This window comes from Elaeis guineensis, chromosome 4 (assembly GCF_000442705.2).
Source record: "Elaeis guineensis isolate ETL-2024a chromosome 4, EG11, whole genome shotgun sequence".
In the NCBI taxonomy this organism is placed as follows: Eukaryota; Viridiplantae; Streptophyta; class Magnoliopsida; order Arecales; family Arecaceae; genus Elaeis; species Elaeis guineensis.
This window is the reverse complement of record NC_025996.2, coordinates 12,999,640-13,017,462: the sequence shown is the minus strand read 5'-3', so window position 1 is coordinate 13,017,462 and position 17,823 is coordinate 12,999,640. Positions and strand designations below refer to the sequence as shown.

The 17,823-nt window shown below is 37.4% G+C and overlaps 1 protein-coding gene across 1 annotated transcript; it reads left to right on the top strand.

Moving 5' to 3' along the window:
* Nucleotides 1–5,977: 5,977 nt before the first annotated feature.
* On the top strand, nucleotides 5,978–17,590 carry LOC105043830 (probable methyltransferase PMT2). Its single transcript, XM_029264185.2, has 7 exons — nucleotides 5,978–6,117; nucleotides 9,468–10,116; nucleotides 10,506–10,716; nucleotides 10,882–11,173; nucleotides 12,130–12,519; nucleotides 15,226–15,303; nucleotides 16,950–17,590. The coding sequence occupies exons 2-7, from the start codon at nucleotides 9,472–9,474 to the stop codon at nucleotides 17,176–17,178; spliced, it is 1,845 nt and encodes a 614-aa protein (XP_029120018.2). The 5' UTR covers nucleotides 5,978–6,117; nucleotides 9,468–9,471; the 3' UTR covers nucleotides 17,179–17,590.
* The last annotated feature ends 233 nt before the right edge of the window (nucleotides 17,591–17,823 follow it).

Below are 17,823 nucleotides of genomic sequence, written 5' to 3'. Positions count from 1 at the left end.
AAATACTATGATTTTATCCTCCACAACTACCGACGAGCACCAATGATGAAATGTCACCATCCGATATCAGAGTGGCTTCTCTTCAATACTTCTCGATAATAGAGATGGAGAAGCATTGACTCCATCGTCGTGGGATCAAGAATTGATAGAGAAAACCATTCTAAAAAAGTTCATAAAGTTTTTCTAATTCACCGCTCCAATCTTTTTTTCATATATTATTACCTCTAGATGTTGATGAATTTACATGCACCAGCCATGATCATGACTGATTACAGAAAACAGTCAGTAAATAATCTTAACCTTTCTTTCTTTCTTAATCAGATGTTCAATTTGTTTTAAAATGAAAATGACCATTATAGCTTTTTGAAACATCGTAGCATTTGCCTTAATTTATACGAGGTCCGATATAAGACTCGCAAGTTATACCGACCTTTATTTGAATACAAAAAATGTCAATTTTCAGTTAGATCCTTCAACTTTAATTTGAGCTGCTCGCAAGTCGTTCAGGTTGCATCTTCCACACCAAAAAATAATTGATCTTTTTCACAACCCCAACCATTAGATTGTATTTTGCATAGATTTCAAAGCACTCTAATGTCTGTCTTCATCTTCCAGCATAAATCTTGGAGTAGATACCATGCAATTCAACAATTGATGTAGTGAAAGAAGAAGAATCTTCTTTCGCATAAAAGTTACAACCCGGACTCGCTCACAAGACACTATTTTCAATTGGAGCTTTAGCTTTCAATTTGATATTATAACCCAAATCATTTTGTTTCTTAGTGCTGCTGCCCTGCTTCGTTCAACCTCTTACATCACAATCCGGAGTTTTAAGAACAAGGCAGGGACAATGATTGCATGTTGTTAATTTTTAGTGATATGGTAAAAAATTTGAGAGCCTCACTTCCTCCTTACTTGGCGATTGGTGCAGGAGCAAGGTTGCCCTTGGATGTGCAAAGGTTGGTAGAACCAACAGATTTGCCAAGAACTAATACTGTCACCCGATCCTCGCCCTTCCTTCTTTTTCTCTTATTGCATTTTCAACTAAGATCTTGAATGTTTTCCAAAATGTGTTCCTTTATTCACAATTAATTTCATGGTTAGAGACCAGATTTATAGTAACTTCTATACTTCAATTCCAAATGATGGTACTTTCAAAAGAGAACTAACAATGTTATTTATCAATCACATGTAAATCTTGACCATATTATAAAAGCTGATGTTGCTGTTAGGATATCTAGATCTATGTTCATCTCTAACATATGCAAGTGTCATGCGCACACTCTGTTATGATTTCCATTGATGTGCTTTTTGACATGATGGGCAGGTTGAGAGAACCATAATGCTTTTTGCAGAGCAGAAAATGCTGATCATGGTTGAGTCATGCAGAACTTTCTCAGTCTCATTGGACATGCATGGTGGCATTATTCACCTATCAAGCAAAGATACTTGTCACTTGAGAGAGCTAAAGAAGTGCTCCCAAATGAGTTTATCATAATCCATGCATCTGCCAAAATAGAAAATGCTTTTATTTTCTCCAGGTGGAAGTGTAATTTTTCAAAAGCAATGCTTCTATTATTGTGTTAACCAGTGCATTCGATCTGCATATGTTTATGTTAAGGGCTCGAATAAAACATCAATTTTCTTTTTCTTTGATTTGGATTGGTAACCCACATAGAAATCTTTGTTACACCTATCATGTAGAAATTTTGTAATGTGTCCTTTGAGAATATGACCTTGGCTTCCAGGACGTAGTTTGAAGTCTGGAGGTGGGTGTTGATATGTCAGTTGCATATCTGTATCAATGAAAGTCGAGTTGATCGGTGCTTCAAAACAACAAAGGTTAACTTAGAGGTGGAATGATAGAGAAGAAAAGCAGGAGCATAGATGGGATAACATGTTTATGGATTAGAACCAGATATAAGGGCTAATTGAAAAAAGCAAAGTTCAATGATCAATACATTATTAAAATAGTTTAGATTATTTCATTCCCACGAACCGGACATTTAATACTTCTAAAGCTCTACATGCATTATTTATTTTCCTTTAATTCCTCTTTGATATCTACCTTGGATCTCATACAATGTTATCACAACCTTTAATTAAACTATTGTCAAGCTTGAGCAGTAATTTTTATCCGTAAGTCATGTTGGTATATGTTACTCTGCCGACTTCCTGCAGAAATACTTTTGGGCATGCATATATGTTTTTTCTATGTCTACTAGTGGGATATGATTTTCTTTTCTTCCCCCTTTGTTTTGAGAGTAATTGGCGATTACACCGGTCTATCTAGGCATTAAGATAATTAATTATGTAAAATAAATATGAACAAAGTGTAGTTAGGCATAAGTGACGTATATCTCGTATATGAAAACTTAAGGGATAAAATTTCTATAGTCATGCCAATCATGGAAGGAATTATAGTCGAGTATGCTTCGAAAATGTCCATCAAAATATGTGTGGCCACACGCACATAATACAAAGAAAAGATGAATAGATAAATTTTAAAGTATTTGAACAGTTTAGATAAACATCATATAACCATCTTTTTTTTAATGAATGTTTTAATATATGCACGTGGCAGACAATGACGGTCCGATTATAATTCTTTCCATGATCAGCCAAGTTTTTTTCAAGCTCAAGAGTAAACTAGACTCTAGAGAAGAGTGACAAAGGAGATAACTAAAAATAAATAGAGCTGGTTCATGGTCAACTTAGAAAATGTGAAGACAGTCAGAGTTTGTTTTAAAAATTCAGTAGAATTGGATTGAATTTCCTGTTGGACATGAATTACATAGTCTGTTCATAAAGCCTATATCGCCTCAATACTGTCTCTCAAACCATGTAGGAGAAACCATGAAGTCCAACAAGTCTATAAATCGAATTTTGATCAAGGATGGCCAGACCCCTATAAAAAAATCCAGCGCAACATTTCCTTCACTATAATGACAAACTTTGCATCCGAATTATCAAGTCCAAACCCAAAAAACAATTGGATCAACATTTAATTCTCCTACGAGCCAATCAATTGGGTCCACGTACAATCAGAATGAAATGTGGGGATACCGCAGTGCTTGCGTGGGGATTTTTTTTAAAATATATTTTTTTAAAAATTTATTTTTCAATCTACCTCCGAATCTAACTTATTTCTCAAATTATCCTGGTTGCAGTGAGTTGGCAGTGACGTGGCAAAATTGCATATTGAAGATGCGATTTCGGATTTGAACTGACATGGCACCCATAAGCAAAATAAAATAAAATTAAAATTACATATAGAAAATGTGTTCTTATCTTTTTTTTTCTTCCCCCGCACCTTTCTTCCTTTTGCCCCCCCCTCCACTCTACCGAGGAGCACAGACAAAACAGCGCGGGCGATCATCGATACTCGTACGGAGTCACAGGGGCTTGGGTTCGGCGAGGTCGAGGGAGGGGACAACGGCGGTGTGAGGCCGTGGAGGATGCTGGGGTGGTCGTGCAGAGTGTGGGAGGCGCCTGTGGCCAGAGAGAGAAGGGGAGGAGAGTTGGTGGCACCGGAGCTGAGAGACTTGGGTTCGCTAGGGTCGAAGAGAGGAGGTTTGATGGTCGCATGAAGCTGAGTGCGATAAGGATGGAGGGTGTGACGTGGATGACGACGGGGTGGGGCCGTGGCCTAGGCCTCACAAGGCAGTCGTATATCGTTGGGGGTGCGGGGGAGGGGGTGGGGTGTGGGGCGGCGGAAGGAAGAGAAGGAAAGAGGGAAAAAATAAAAAAAATATTTTGATGAGGAAAGAAAAAAAATATTATTATTATTTTATTAATAATAAATTAAATAATAATAAAATATTATTATTTTATTAATAATTAAATATTATTATTTTTTATTAATAGTAATAAATTATTATTATTATTTTTAATTTTTAATAAAATAATAATAAAATGTTATTATTATTTTTGATTATTTTTGCTTAAGAAATCTGAATTTTTTTAAAATATTTTTTTTAAAAATAATACTTTTATTAATAATTTTAAAATACTATTTGTATAATAACATATTATTTTTAAAAAATTTAATTCAAAAAATTAATAATAAAATATTATTTTAAAAAATTTAATTTCAAATATTAACAAAAATATTAAAAAGTATTTTAAAAAAATAGAAAAAATAATACTTTAAAAAATAAAAATAGGGGAGGGAGGGTGCGGGGGGCGGTCGCGTGGGGTGTGGAAGCCTCAAGGCACGGGAAGCATCCGGGGCCAGGAAAGGGAGGGGAGGGGTTTGGTGGTCGCATAGAACCAGGTGTAGCAGAGACGGTGAGTACAGTATGGATGACAGCGAGGCGAGGCATGGCCATGACCTAGGCCTCATGATCAACGGTGAGGGAGGGTGCGGGGGCAGATCCACGCCGCACCCGCTGCACCTAGCTCCACGCGACCACCAAACCCTCTCCCCTTCGGCCCTCCCCACCCCGGCTCCGGGCACTTTCTGCTCCTCCCGCACCCAATGCGATCGCACCCCGCACCCTCCCTCCCCTACTTTTATTTTTTAAAGTATTATTTATTTTTTAATTTTAAAAATACTATTTTATTATTATTAAAATATAATATTTTTATTATTATTTGAAAATAATATTTTTTAAATAATATTTTCTTAAAATAATATTTTATTATTAATTTTTGAAATAAATTTTTAAAAATAATATGTTATTATACAAATAGTATTTTTAAATTATCAATAAAAGTATTATTTTAAAAAAAATATTTAAAAAAATCTAGAATTCTTGGGCAAAAATAATCAAAAATAATAATAACATTTTATTACTATTAATCAAAAATAATAATATTTTATTATTAATAAAATAATAATATTTTATTATTATTTAATTTATTATTAAATTAAGTAATAACATTTTTTATTTTTTTTTTCCTCATCATTTTTTATTTTTTTTTTGCTTTCCCCTTCCGTTCCCTTCCTTCCGTCACCCACCACACACCCTTGCCCTCGACGATCCGCGGTCGCCTCATGAGGCCCAGACTGCGGGACCACTCCATCATCATCTGCGCTGCATCTACTGTCTTTGCTGCATCCGGCTCCGCGCAACCATCAAATCCTCTCTCCTCTCCTCGGCTCTGACGAATTCGAGTCCCTTGCTCCGATGCCACTGACCCCCTTTCTGGCCACAAGCACCTTCCGTGCCCCATCCGACCACCTCCTGCACCCTCCACAGTCCTGCACTGCCACCATCCTCTCTCCTTGAGCCCTTGTGGCTCTGCGCAAACATTGATGACCGCTCGCGTCGCTCTGTACGTTCTCTTCGGTAAAGCGGAGCAGGAAAAAAAAAAAAAGGAAGGAAGGCCAGCCGTGATGCACGGGAGAAGAAAAAAAAAAAAAACATGTTGAAGATACGATTTTGCCTAAATCACACCTTGTGTATGTAATTTTATTTTTAATTTTATTTTATCTATGGCTGCCATCTCAGTTTAACACGAGATTTCAAATTTGAGATCGCATCTTCAACATCCGACTTCGCCGTGTCACCGTCAACCCACGACAATTGGGATAGTTTGAGAAATAAGTTGGATTGGGAGATAGGTTGGAAAATAAATTTTTAAAAAAAATATATTTAAAAAAAAATCACTTGCGCGGTATCGTATAATGGTGTGCATCTATAAATAGCGTCCGTCGCAGGATGGACGGCCATCAAATAACGCAACATACGTCACGCGCTCATGTACGACCGTCCATCCTGCGATGAACGCCATGGAGTACCTCTCGGTTCGCAGTGCAGGCACTCAATACATCGCCCTCGCACCGGCCCACTTTAATTCGCCCATCACCGACGACTCCGATGGAACGTCCTGCCAATCTCTGCCGTCCAGTACCTGCGGGCTCTTCAATCCATCCGGTGGACGGTTCAGATTTGGGTGACCTCCGTCGGGAAGAGAGCTCCACGGTTCCTAGTTCCTACAGTACGCTGATTGTGTGGGACTGCCTCTCTGACTTCCCGCGTCGTTTTCCACCGCGGCGCGGCACAATTTATTTAAGGGGGAAATCCACGCCTTAACCCTCTTCCGGCTCTCCCTTCGAGTTCTACGCCGGATTGTACCGAGGGCCCGTGACAAGCCCGAGCATCTTGAGAGGTTCGCTCCCCCCTCTCTCATCTGGTTATCTCGTTAGTGATTGATGTCTTGATCGTTTCTTGAACTGAACTATTTTCTTGTTTTGTTTTGATCCTGTGAGCTTGGTGACGCTCCGAGTGTTTAAATTTGTGTTTTCTTTTCTCTTTTCGGGCTGAATATTTTGGATTTCATTTTTCTTTTCCCTTTTTTTTGGGAGGCTGGATGTCAGAAATAAGAGGGATCAGGAGATGAAGTTTTGGTATAATTGGAGGTAACATAGCTTTTGAATAGATCGGAGACTAGAATAGGGGTTCTTGACTCGTATTTCAGTGGTTCGGGGAAGCATGCTTTGGTTGAAGAAGCTGGTGACTTGCTCTGAGTTAGATCTGTCTATTCTCTTTTTTCTGGGTCAGAAGGGATTGATTGAAAGCAGAAGATCGTAGAAGCTGGAAGTGATTAAGGTTTCTTTCTTCGGAGATGAGAAAATGATTAGGGTGACGAAGATTTAAGACGTCCATTGCCATTTATTATGAACTCCATTTAGGAAAGCTTTACGAGCAAAGAACCCTTCATAAAGCCATCAAGGATTCGAGATGTTGAAACCACAGTTTGTTGGACATGCAGTTGATGTGGGAGCAAGTGTTTGAATGTGTCCCTGGGTTTCCCCCTGCTCGATGATCAGAATCTGATGAGAAAGCTATGGGAAAGGAGCAAATAATTAACAGGATAGGGACCAGGTTTAGGGTTTCCTTGACTTTTTTCTACTATGGTCAAAGGGAGATGAGAGACGTGCAAGTGAAACTCTCCAGTTTAATATCACTTGTTAGCTGAGAAGAAATTAAGAGGCATTAAGATGAGCCATTTATGGAAGAATTTTTTTTTTTTTTTTTTTAATTTCTAATAATTTTTAAGAAAAGACCAGAAGTGTCAAGAAGTAGGTGCAGGTGAAGATTCTAAAGTGGGTATGGCGACCCATATGGAAGATTCTATCTTCTGAAGTGTATAAGACGATCCTTTTGATATCATTGCTCATGATAAGCTCTACATCGGGAAAACTGACATCATATTTAAAGCATTCTTTTCAATTTCCACCATGTTTTGATCAATCAACTAGATTAAAAATAGAAAAACTCATGATCTTGTACTGAATTTTGGAGAAGATGATCCTAATTGAACTCAGCATTATGTTTGTATCTATTTCAGAATTTAGGTTCATATAATATAGATACATGCATACGTCATACGTGTGTGTATATATATACATATATATGTTTGCAAATGTTATATGAAGTACAAATGTTATATGAAGTACAAATGTTTCATGAGTATTTTCTAAACTGTCTATTGGTCCAAGTTTAGAAATTTAAAGAGTAACCCAATCTGCAATTTGTGACCACATTGCTTGTCTAGAGAAAGAAAATACTCACAATAAAAGAATTTTGATCAATGTGAACATTCATAAAAGGGTTATTTGTTTCTTTAATGGAGAAAACATAAATTAAACCATACACTACATATGGTCTTTTACGCATTTTTAGTACTGTTTCAACTTTTGTTTATTCATCTACCAACAACTCAGATGAGGAAACAAAGACAAAAGTTTAAGGTAGTGATCCTTCTTGCAGAATAGGTACGGAACCATTGCCATGCCAAATGATTGAATTGGAAGTTTTCGAGAATTTGATCAATGAGAAGAAATCTTTTGAGATTTCAGTTCCACCCATGCAAAATCTATGATGGGCATTTTTAATTGAGGATACACATCACTGATCATGTACAACATTTTAAATACATAAAAAGAACATGATCATAATCAACAACATTTGAAATACGTAAAAAAACATGTTTTTTTTTTTATGTCATTTGCCTATGCACCAAATAGGCACCAGATGGATGGTACTAGTAGTCCTTTTATGTTTAATAGATGAGAATGCATATAAATTATAAATCCACATCACTGATTATGATCAATACATTTTAAAACATGTATGAACCTAGTCGGTTTATATTCTTTAAAAATACACATCATAACAAAACATTATATCAAGCCACCAAAATTGGGTATTTTTTGCCCATTGGATGTCTTGGTAAATGAGTTCTAAAAAGCATGACTTTTTGGTTTCTTGGTATTGCAGATTTTGTAGGTTAGGATCAATAGTGTGGTTCTCGATAAATGGCCATTATTATTTTTCACCAATAGGATTGAAATCCTAATGCCAAGGTTTTATGCCCTAGTAGGATGGGAGGCATCATGAGAAAATGGGACTGAGACAGGGTCGGGACTCTGAAACCCATTCACGTGATAGGAGAAAAGCAAAAAGGAAGAAAGAAAAGAAGGAAAGATGAAGAAAAGAAAAAAATGAAAGGAAAGAAGGAGAAGAAAAATGAAAAAAAAGAAAAGAAGGGAGAAGAAAAAGAAGGAAGGAAAGAAGGAAGAAAGAAAAGAGAAAGAAGAAGAAAAAGGAAAAAAGAAAGAAAGGAAGGGATAAGAAAGAAGAAAAAGAAAAGAAAAGAAAGGAAGGTAGAAGAAAAAGAAAGAAAAGAATGAAAGAAAAAGAAAGAAAAAAAGAAAGAAAAGAATAAGGGAAGAGAGACGGAGGATATCTACTAGGATGTATGACCAAAACTGCAATCCCCACAGGATAAGCCAGCGGGATATCCCTTTTTATGGAGAAACCGAGACACTTCCATCGCACGGGATTTAAAACCTTCCCTACTTTAGTGCCCATATGTATGCTCGCTCCTAATAATTTGGTGATGATGAGGTATATTTGGCAGAACCTTTGTTTTATAGATGGAACTAAGTGTAGAATATACGAGAGAGAAAAGGTTGCTTGGAATGAGACAAACACTGTTAATTTAATATAAGTTATCAAATAAGCCTTTCTCCTTTATTGGGAAATAGAAGACAGAATTGGTTTTAAAATTGGAAGTATTGTGCATCAGATCTTGAATTTGGAACACTGGTTGCTTGTCCACTTAGTCTTCGACGATTTTTGGTGAAGAATCTCAGCCTTACATGTGATTGACTGTGATAGGCAAATATGGTAGGAAAACACATGCAACTGATGAACAACTTAATTAAATGAGCAGAGTGGTAATTATTCTTTGATGAATTTGTTACTTGACAAGCTTTATCTTTTCTTTAAACCTGTGAGGCTGTAACTTTTTACTTTGCTCAGTTTATTTGTTCAAATCCAATAAATATTGCAACTTTTATTTATATTCACTCTTGGGTGTGGGGCCTGTCTGCTTCTATAAACACAGTTTTTTGTCACCTACTACTGGTTGAGATTGTTAATATGGTAATGCATATTTGTAAATTTAATTTTCTATTTAGACAATCTAAAGTAAGATTTCATTTCTTTCAGGTATATGATGGCCCCAAACATGAGCCCAACAGACCATAGGACTCGCAGCTCAATGTCAATAATTATTGTGATTGGGCTGTGCTGTTTCTTCTACGTACTAGGTGCATGGCAAAGGAGTGGTATTGGAAGGGGTGATAGCATAGCTCTTATGGTTACAAAAGAAACAGATTGTACCACACTGCCAAATTTAAATTTTGAGACTCATCATAGTGGTGGAGTTAGCCTGGAACCTTCTGAATTAAAAGTGAAAGTGTTTGAACCATGTGACGTTCATTACACAGATTATAGTCCCTGTCAAGATCAAAATCGAGCAATGAAATTTCCAAGAGAAAATATGGCCTACAGAGAGAGGCACTGCCCGCCTGGGAATGAGAAATTACATTGTCTGATCCCAGCACCTGAAGGTTATGTGACTCCTTTCCCCTGGCCAAAGAGCCGTGACTATGTCCCCTATGCAAATGTTCCTTACAAAAGCTTGACGATTGAGAAAGCTGTTCAGAATTGGGTTCAACTTGAGGGTGATGTATTTAAATTTCCAGGTGGAGGAACAATGTTTCCTCAGGGAGCAGATGCATATATTGATGAACTTGCATCTGTTATTCCAATTGCGGATGGAACTGTTAGAACTGCACTTGATACTGGCTGTGGGGTATGTTCAAACCTGAGGTCATATATTTGTTAATTTACTCTCTCTGTGTGTGTGTGTGTGTGTGCACGCATGCGTGCATGCATGTGTTTCTGCGCACATGTGTCTGAGTCCTTTCAATTTAATTTAACTTTGGTATATTATGGGAGCACCAAACCTTGATGGACCATGCGAAGGTCTCAGAACATTAAAGAAACTGACTCAGTGGAAAGCTGAGAAGGTCTAGGAAATTAATTCACAATTACTTCTATTTAAGAAAATATTCTATCTTCACTTTTTCTATTTGCCTTGTTCTTTATGGTTTATCAGTTTGTTCTTACCTGCTTATTTGCATTTTTGGTGCATCTGGATTCATTATTGTTGTTGGACTGACTTCCAGAATGTCCATGTAGGTTGCAAGCTGGGGTGCTTACCTCCTAAAAAGAAATGTATTGGCTATGTCCTTTGCACCAAGGGACTCACATGAAGCTCAAGTACAGTTTGCTCTAGAGCGAGGTGTTCCTGCAGTAATTGGGGTGCTTGGAACAATAAAGCTTCCATATCCATCTAGAGCCTTTGATATGGCTCAATGTTCTCGCTGCTTGATTCCGTGGACGTCAAATGGTGGGCATTAATAAAACCAAACAGAAACAAACATAATTTTATGACTTACACCATCTTCACAACAATTTCAAGTCCTCAACTATGTTGCAAACTGACTTAATATTCTTCAGCTCTTTAACACGCTCTGTCATCTATATCTTTTAAGACACTGGTTCATTTATGTAGATGGGATGTACATGATGGAAGTAGATAGAGTCCTCAGACCTGGAGGGTACTGGATATTGTCTGGTCCTCCTATTAATTGGAAGACTTACTATAAGACATGGAAGCGATCTAGGGATGAGCTCAAGGAGGAACAGAGTAGAATTGAGGAGTTGGCTGAAATGCTTTGCTGGGAAAAGAAGTATGAAAAAGGAGATATTGCTATTTGGAAGAAGGAAGTAAATGCAGATGCATGCCATAGGAGAAAAGATCTTTCTGTTAGGACGTGCAAAACTGCAAATTCTGATGATGTTTGGTATGCTTCTGTATATTTCACTTTTCATGTTTATATTTTCATTATTTGCATTATATGAAGGTGGATTGGTAAGGCTTTTTTTTTTTGCACTATTTTCATTGGTCTAGTCACTTCTGCCAACACTAGTATCATATTTTTGGCAGTAATTGAGTGCATACATTGTTTTACTTATTTGCCATCATCCGTATGCCATATGTAATGTATTGACAGTGCTTTATGTCAGCAGTCTAGGTATGTAAGTTATCCTTTTGACTGAATTATGCCCTGTCGTTTAAAATGTTTGAATTCTTACAGAACATGCTAGGGAGGTGCAGTTTTGTAGTAAGAGTGGTTCTGGTTTTGCAAAGAAAAGTTACTGTCTAGTGATTCATTTGTCCATGTATCTTTGACGTAAAGGATGATCTAATTATGTCAGCAACTTGATTTATCATTCCTTCAAAGTATTGTTCTGGATAGAATTGCCCCTTGAACTTAAAAATGTCCTTTTGGTTATAGAGAAAGTAAAAGAGGATGCCTATGCCTTTTTATGACATCTGAAGCTAAAGGATTTTTTTTATTAAAAAACATTTTATTATAGAGAGGGTAGGTCTTGTCGCAACGGAAAGCTTGCTCTATTGTGACCTAGATGTCATGGGTTCGATACACGAAAATAGCTTCTCCACATGTAGGGATAAGGCTATGTATATTTGACCCTCTCCAAACCCTGCAGTGGTGGAAACCACATTTACTGGGACCACATGTTATGTGTATCAGACTACCTCACAGTAACACCTTTCCCTTACTGGTGTTTTTTCCACTATAGAAATGTGGAAAGTCACTCCCCAGTTCCGCCAAACATTGAGGCAGCAGAAGAGTCTTTTATTGCTAGAAACGCTACCTTATTCTCTATCTGTAACATACTATGGCAAGTTCAGATGGTTATTTTGATATTAATCTTTTTCTTTGATATATTGTAGGTACAAGAAGATGGAAGTATGCATAACTCCCTTCCCAGCAGTAAACAATCAAGATGAAGTAGCTGGAGGACAGTTAAAAAGGTTTCCAGATAGACTATCTGCTGTTCCTCCCAGAATAGCTGGGGGATATGTTCCAGGTGTCACAAAGCAGGCCTACGAGGAGGACAAAACATTATGGAAGAAGCATGTTAATGCTTATAAGAAGATGAATAATTTAATCAGCTCAGGGAGGTATCGAAACATAATGGACATGAATGCAGGTTTTGGAAGTTTTGCAGCAGCAATTGAATCACCAAAGTCATGGGTAATGAATGTTGTTCCTACCATCTCAGAGATAGATACTTTGGGCATTATCTACGAGCGAGGTCTGATTGGCATATATCATGACTGGTATGCTTTCCATTTGGTTTTCCATTGTAAAACCCTTCTGTATGAAATATTTTGAGCAAGTCCGTTTTACCTGAAATTCATTAGATGTTGCACAGTTTCTGCACTGTTTATCAACAGACTACCTCTTTACTGCAAATTGTAAGCCTTTATCATGATTTCTTTGAGCTTTAAACCACTCCTAGCCATTTATATTTAAGGATTTGAAGTTAAGCCCCGCTTACAAAAGGATGTTGGGTTGCTATGGTTACCTTTGTTATTAGAATTTACTGTCATCAACAGATATGAAGGAGATTATTACAGAACAAAAGTTTTATCTATTGAATGAGTGATATGGATACCATCTGTTTAAGGCCTGAGCAAATCAAAAGTGGGTTAGCATAAAGATTACCTATAAGACCACATCTGGTTTAAAGAGCATGTATTTCTTGCTCTTGTTCATTGGGTTGCTCTTGTTCATTGGGTTGTTTGATTTGGTCCCATGTATTACTGCTACCAGTGTGCAATTTAGGGTTGAAACACTTCAGCATATATAGATGGTTATTCTTGAGTGTATGATTATTCTATTTAAGGATTGTAAGTATGAACACACACACACACACACATGCGAGCACACATATATATGTATGTATGTATATCACCTGGAGTATAGTGATAAAATGTAGAACTTACTGACACTTGATAAACTTGCAGTAGTGATCTTTTTCTTCTGGATGATATAATTCAATTATGACATGCATGGTTGGGAGAAATTTGTAGGATCTTTTTTTTGTGTGAATTTTCTCTCCACCCATCTGAATCATCTTGTTGATCTCCCAGCCAAAATCATTTGATATAATGTTCATTCTCTTCTCATGCTTGTCATAGTGGTGGTTGGTCCTGATTTTGGGATCTTTTCTTGGCACAATGGTGTATTTTATCTGCTTGTTGCGAGCCAAGGGACAGAGAGAGAAGGGATCCAGCTCCTGTTATGGCGCCTTCGGTGAGGGTTTCCACTTGGAAAGGCAATAGATAAGCAATATGCTGTAGAAGATTAGGAATTTAGGATTGACTAATCAGCTGCTTACTATTTAAATTTTTGTAAATTTAATAGATTTAGGATTAGAACATTAATTAGCAAAGACAATAAAACATCTACAGTAGGAGGTCATGGTCTGGAGAAACTGGTCTGATATAGAGAAGAAAACATCTTGTTTTGTGGCCTTGTGGCAGATCCCACTCAATTTTTCAGTTCACAGCAGCTGCATTGGAGAAAACAGTGGCAGTTGCTCAATACCTAAATTTGGTTCACCTCATGCTAGTGGTGATAGCTACACAAATCCTTGATAGATTTATTTTGGATTGTTTTAAGCTCATTTCCATGATCTAGTACTACACCGGAAAACACTAATTATAGATGTAAAAATATTTAATAAACTTAAAGGGAATCCCTCTGCTGAGATGTAAAAGTATGACAAGATTTTTTTCTTTTTTTTTTTGTTTTCTTTTTTTGTATTGTATATTATGATGCTGTTTTCCCATGAATGTGAATTGACAGTTGAATACTTCCTAGGACCTGTTTGGGAAATCGAGCAGGATTAGGCTGGATTTCCTATAGGAATTGGGCCTGTTAGCTTAGCCAGCGCCTCCTTTTTAAAGCCTAGTCCTTGTCTGTTGGACTGCAGAATGAAAAAACGACCTATGGAGGCCTTTTTTCTCATCCCACAGGATTTGGGGTGGAGAATCATTGGTTTGATAGGGGCCTTACTTAAATGGACTATGTAATCCATGATCCAACAGGAAATCCAGCCCAATCCTGCTGGATTTCCCAGACAGGCCCTTTCTATTGCCTATTTCCAGGATAATGTCCCATTTTTTAGATCTTAGTGACTACATTTTGAATTAAAGACCCCCATATATTAAGTGTTTTGGATGTTCTTCTTTTGTGGGATAGAAAGTGCTTTGGGTATTGTTTTTTTTTCTAATGTCATTTTATGCTTTTTCATGTTTTGTGAACTACCCCTCCTGGTTATTTAAAAATGCAGACTGGTCACCGTGAACTACCCATCCTTCATAGATAACACTCTTGTTCTTCTAAGTTACTCTTCCATTGCTGGTCTCTAATTGTTCTGTGGTATCAGAAAATAAAAATTATTAGTTATTAAATAATCAAATGTCTTTTTCTAAAATCTCAAAGTTTTTCATCCTAAAACAAGCTTTATTTTCAGATGGTTGCTAACATTTAAGGTGACTGTGATCATAAAGGTGGTCTGCAAGGGCCGGTGTTTGATAATTTTGTTGAGGATTATGAGAGTGCCTTTAGCATGGGAAGTGGCATATTTCTTAACTAGAAAGCATGTTTTACATTGTATTAGTTAATATCTAATAGTCCTTTTGTTAGTTGCATAGTCAATGACTGACTTATGGTGACATGGTTGATAGAACTTCAAATATAAGTCAGGTAATTGCTACAATGCATATAGGGCATTTCATGAGTATGAACTGTTTTTTCTTCATTTGCTAGGTCTCAGTTTCATGTCCAACAATTTTCATAAATGATTCTTGGCATCTTGTTTTATGTAACTTTTATTCATATAGGGTTTCCCATAAGTATAGACTGTTGCCTTTTCATTTGTGATGTCTCAGTTTCATGACTGGTAATTTACTTAAAAGATTCTTGATGTCTTGTTTTACATAAATTTAATCTGCATGTTTATAATGTTGCTCCAGGTGTGAAGCCTTCTCTACGTACCCCAGGACATATGATCTGATACATGCAAGTGGTCTCTTCAGCTTATATAAGAACAAGTAAGTTGCTTCTGATTTCTTTTTCACTTTCCTCTGAGAAACCAAAACTAAAATTATGATCTCTGCCTTAGCTGTCAATTGTGCTACTGCCATTGGTCATTAGTTAAGAAGTAAGCTCTTTGCTAAATGTTGAACTAGAAGCAATAATTAGGATGCCTTCGATATGAAATTGTATTGAAACAGCTTCATGGTTTCATGAGAACGAGCACTTATGTAGAGAAGATGAAGTCCTTGATTTGCATTCAGAAAAAAAGAAAAAAAAGGAAAGAAAAAACAATTGAGTGGTTCTATGAAGGATAAACAGTTTATATCAAAGTACTATAATATCTTAGATCGAGGGCAAATTCTATGCTCCGTACCTCAATTATGTAAATTTTCCACAAACTTTTGTCCTTTTTTTTTTTTTTTTTTGTTAAATCTTTGTTTCATCACATATTTAATCTGCTGCAACAACTCTGAGTGCCAATGAGAAGTAGCAGTCAAAGTTAATGTCCGCTATTTGAAGGTTTCTCTTGTAATTTAAAGCAAACTAAAGGGTGTCTGGCATACAGGTAGAGTACTCTCCTTCCTCCTTTGACCTCTTTTCTATATTCCCTCAAATCATTCTCCTTGGTTCCACCATGTCCCATTCCATGGAGTTTGCTCAATCATGGAGGTGAGAATGATGGGCAGGTCAGAAGGTGGGTCATGGTTGTGATGCCTAACATTTTGCCTATACTTCTCCCTCCTTCTATTTATCTACTTTAGGAGGGTGCTTGGTTCACGACCGGAATCGGAATCGGAGTGGCTTGAAATTGAAATCGGAATGGCCAAATCCCTTGAAGCGTTTGGTTCGTGATCGGAATCAGAATCGGAATGAAAATTTGAATCCATATAGAAGAGTTGGGATTGTGTTCTATGTAGATTAGGCCATTCCCATTTTACTTCGGAATCGAAATCGGAATGGAACTCCTCCCAACCAAACGGTTGGAATGGGAGTCATCCATTCCGATTTCGATTTCAGACCCCCACTCCCCCCAACCAAGCACCCTCTAGATGCCTTTCCTAGCTCACTAATCTTTGTCTTCCCCACCCCTTCCATTCTTGCTCCCCCTCCAACAGCTTTATCAGGTGTTGGCCTTCCGTTCTTGCTTTGCATCTTGGCCTTTTACCATGCTACCTCCCCTCTCATTTCTTGATGCTTCATTTGCTATTGCTTCCTGCTACTGCCATAAGCTGTTGCTCTGCAGTTTGCTTGCTGCTTCCTCTACATGCGTGCACGCTCTGCCGATCTACTGAAAAAGGTTAAATACCCCAACTGATTACTCCAGTTTGAAACCTTCAGGTTAGGTTTAGCATTGTACTGCTCATATGCCAGGATGAAACCTTATTTATGAAAAATGTGTATGGTATGTGTGCTATAGCACTGCCCTTGATCAGGTGTTCCATCATAAGATAAGGAGAGACTAAATCTCTCCTTTTAAGGAGGAACTATATTTTTCTGTGTCTGGATGTCGCGGTCATTTATAGTCCTATGTAGCGAGGCTGTTAGGCTTGATGATGGAAAACATTAGACAGCATGTTTAGTTTGCAGTGCACGGGTAGCATTTCTGGTCTTGACATGTTTGATCTTTGAAAAACTTATCCAGCATATGTTGAAAAAGCAGGTGTGAAATGGAAGATATCCTTTTGGAAATGGACCGCATCTTACGTCCTGAAGGTTCGGTCATACTCCGTGATGATGTTGATGTTTTGAACAAGGTGAAGAAAATGGTGAGCGGCATGCGGTGGAAGACCAAGATGCTGGATCATGAAGATGGTCCTCTTGTGCCTGAAAAGATTTTAATCACTGTTAAACAGTATTGGGTTGGCAATGGAGGTAATTATACTTCTTAAGGAGTGAACAACTAGAGCATCGGTGGAAAGAGATGCAAAATTATCCTCCCACCTTTCGGAACGTGGGGATATTGAAATTTCATTGCTTGTGGCATCATCTGGTTCCAATGTTGTTATGTCAACTCTTAACTTATATTTTTTGAGATGGAGGAGTAAATGCTTCTGAGAGGGCTTCAGGTAGACAAGCTGAGTTCTCTAGACGTCACTTAGAGGATCAAAAATAGAGTTCTCCAGTGTACTGTATCCACGGCAAACTTAGCTTCAAGCTGTATTGTGATCAGATTCACAGCCCCTAAAAGGAATGTCATAGGAGTGGCTGAACTGATTATTAAGTTATTTATCTGTGACCATGCTTTTGAATTTAGCAAGTTATTTGATCACTTAATGCGAACTGAGTTGAATTGCAAGGTGAGACTGTTGGGTTTTGTTCTAACTATGAATGGGTTGATTACTGAAAATAGCTATTATCTCGGAGATCTTTTTCTTTTCTTTGGTAAAGAAAATGGCTATGTCAATTCCGAATGGTTTATAAAGTTCTGCCATAATTTGTATTATTATGATCATCAACTTCCATTGAATGAACGAGCGTGCATCGACTGGGAATGCGAACTTGAAACTGTAGGTGGCAGCAGCAACTTACGAAAT

What these genes read in the sequence shown, in the direction of transcription:
- LOC105043830 (XM_029264185.2), top strand. Translation starts at nt 9,472, where the DNA reads ATGATGGCCCCAAACATGAGCCCAACAGACCATAGGACTCGCAGCTCA. An exon ending in CACTTGATACTGGCTGTGGG is followed by an intron (nt 10,117 to 10,505) that starts GTATGTTCAAAC and finishes ATGTCCATGTAG; the next exon opens with GTTGCAAGCTGGGGTGCTTA. An exon ending in TTCAGCTTATATAAGAACAA is followed by an intron (nt 15,304 to 16,949) that starts GTAAGTTGCTTC and finishes TTGAAAAAGCAG; the next exon opens with GTGTGAAATGGAAGATATCC.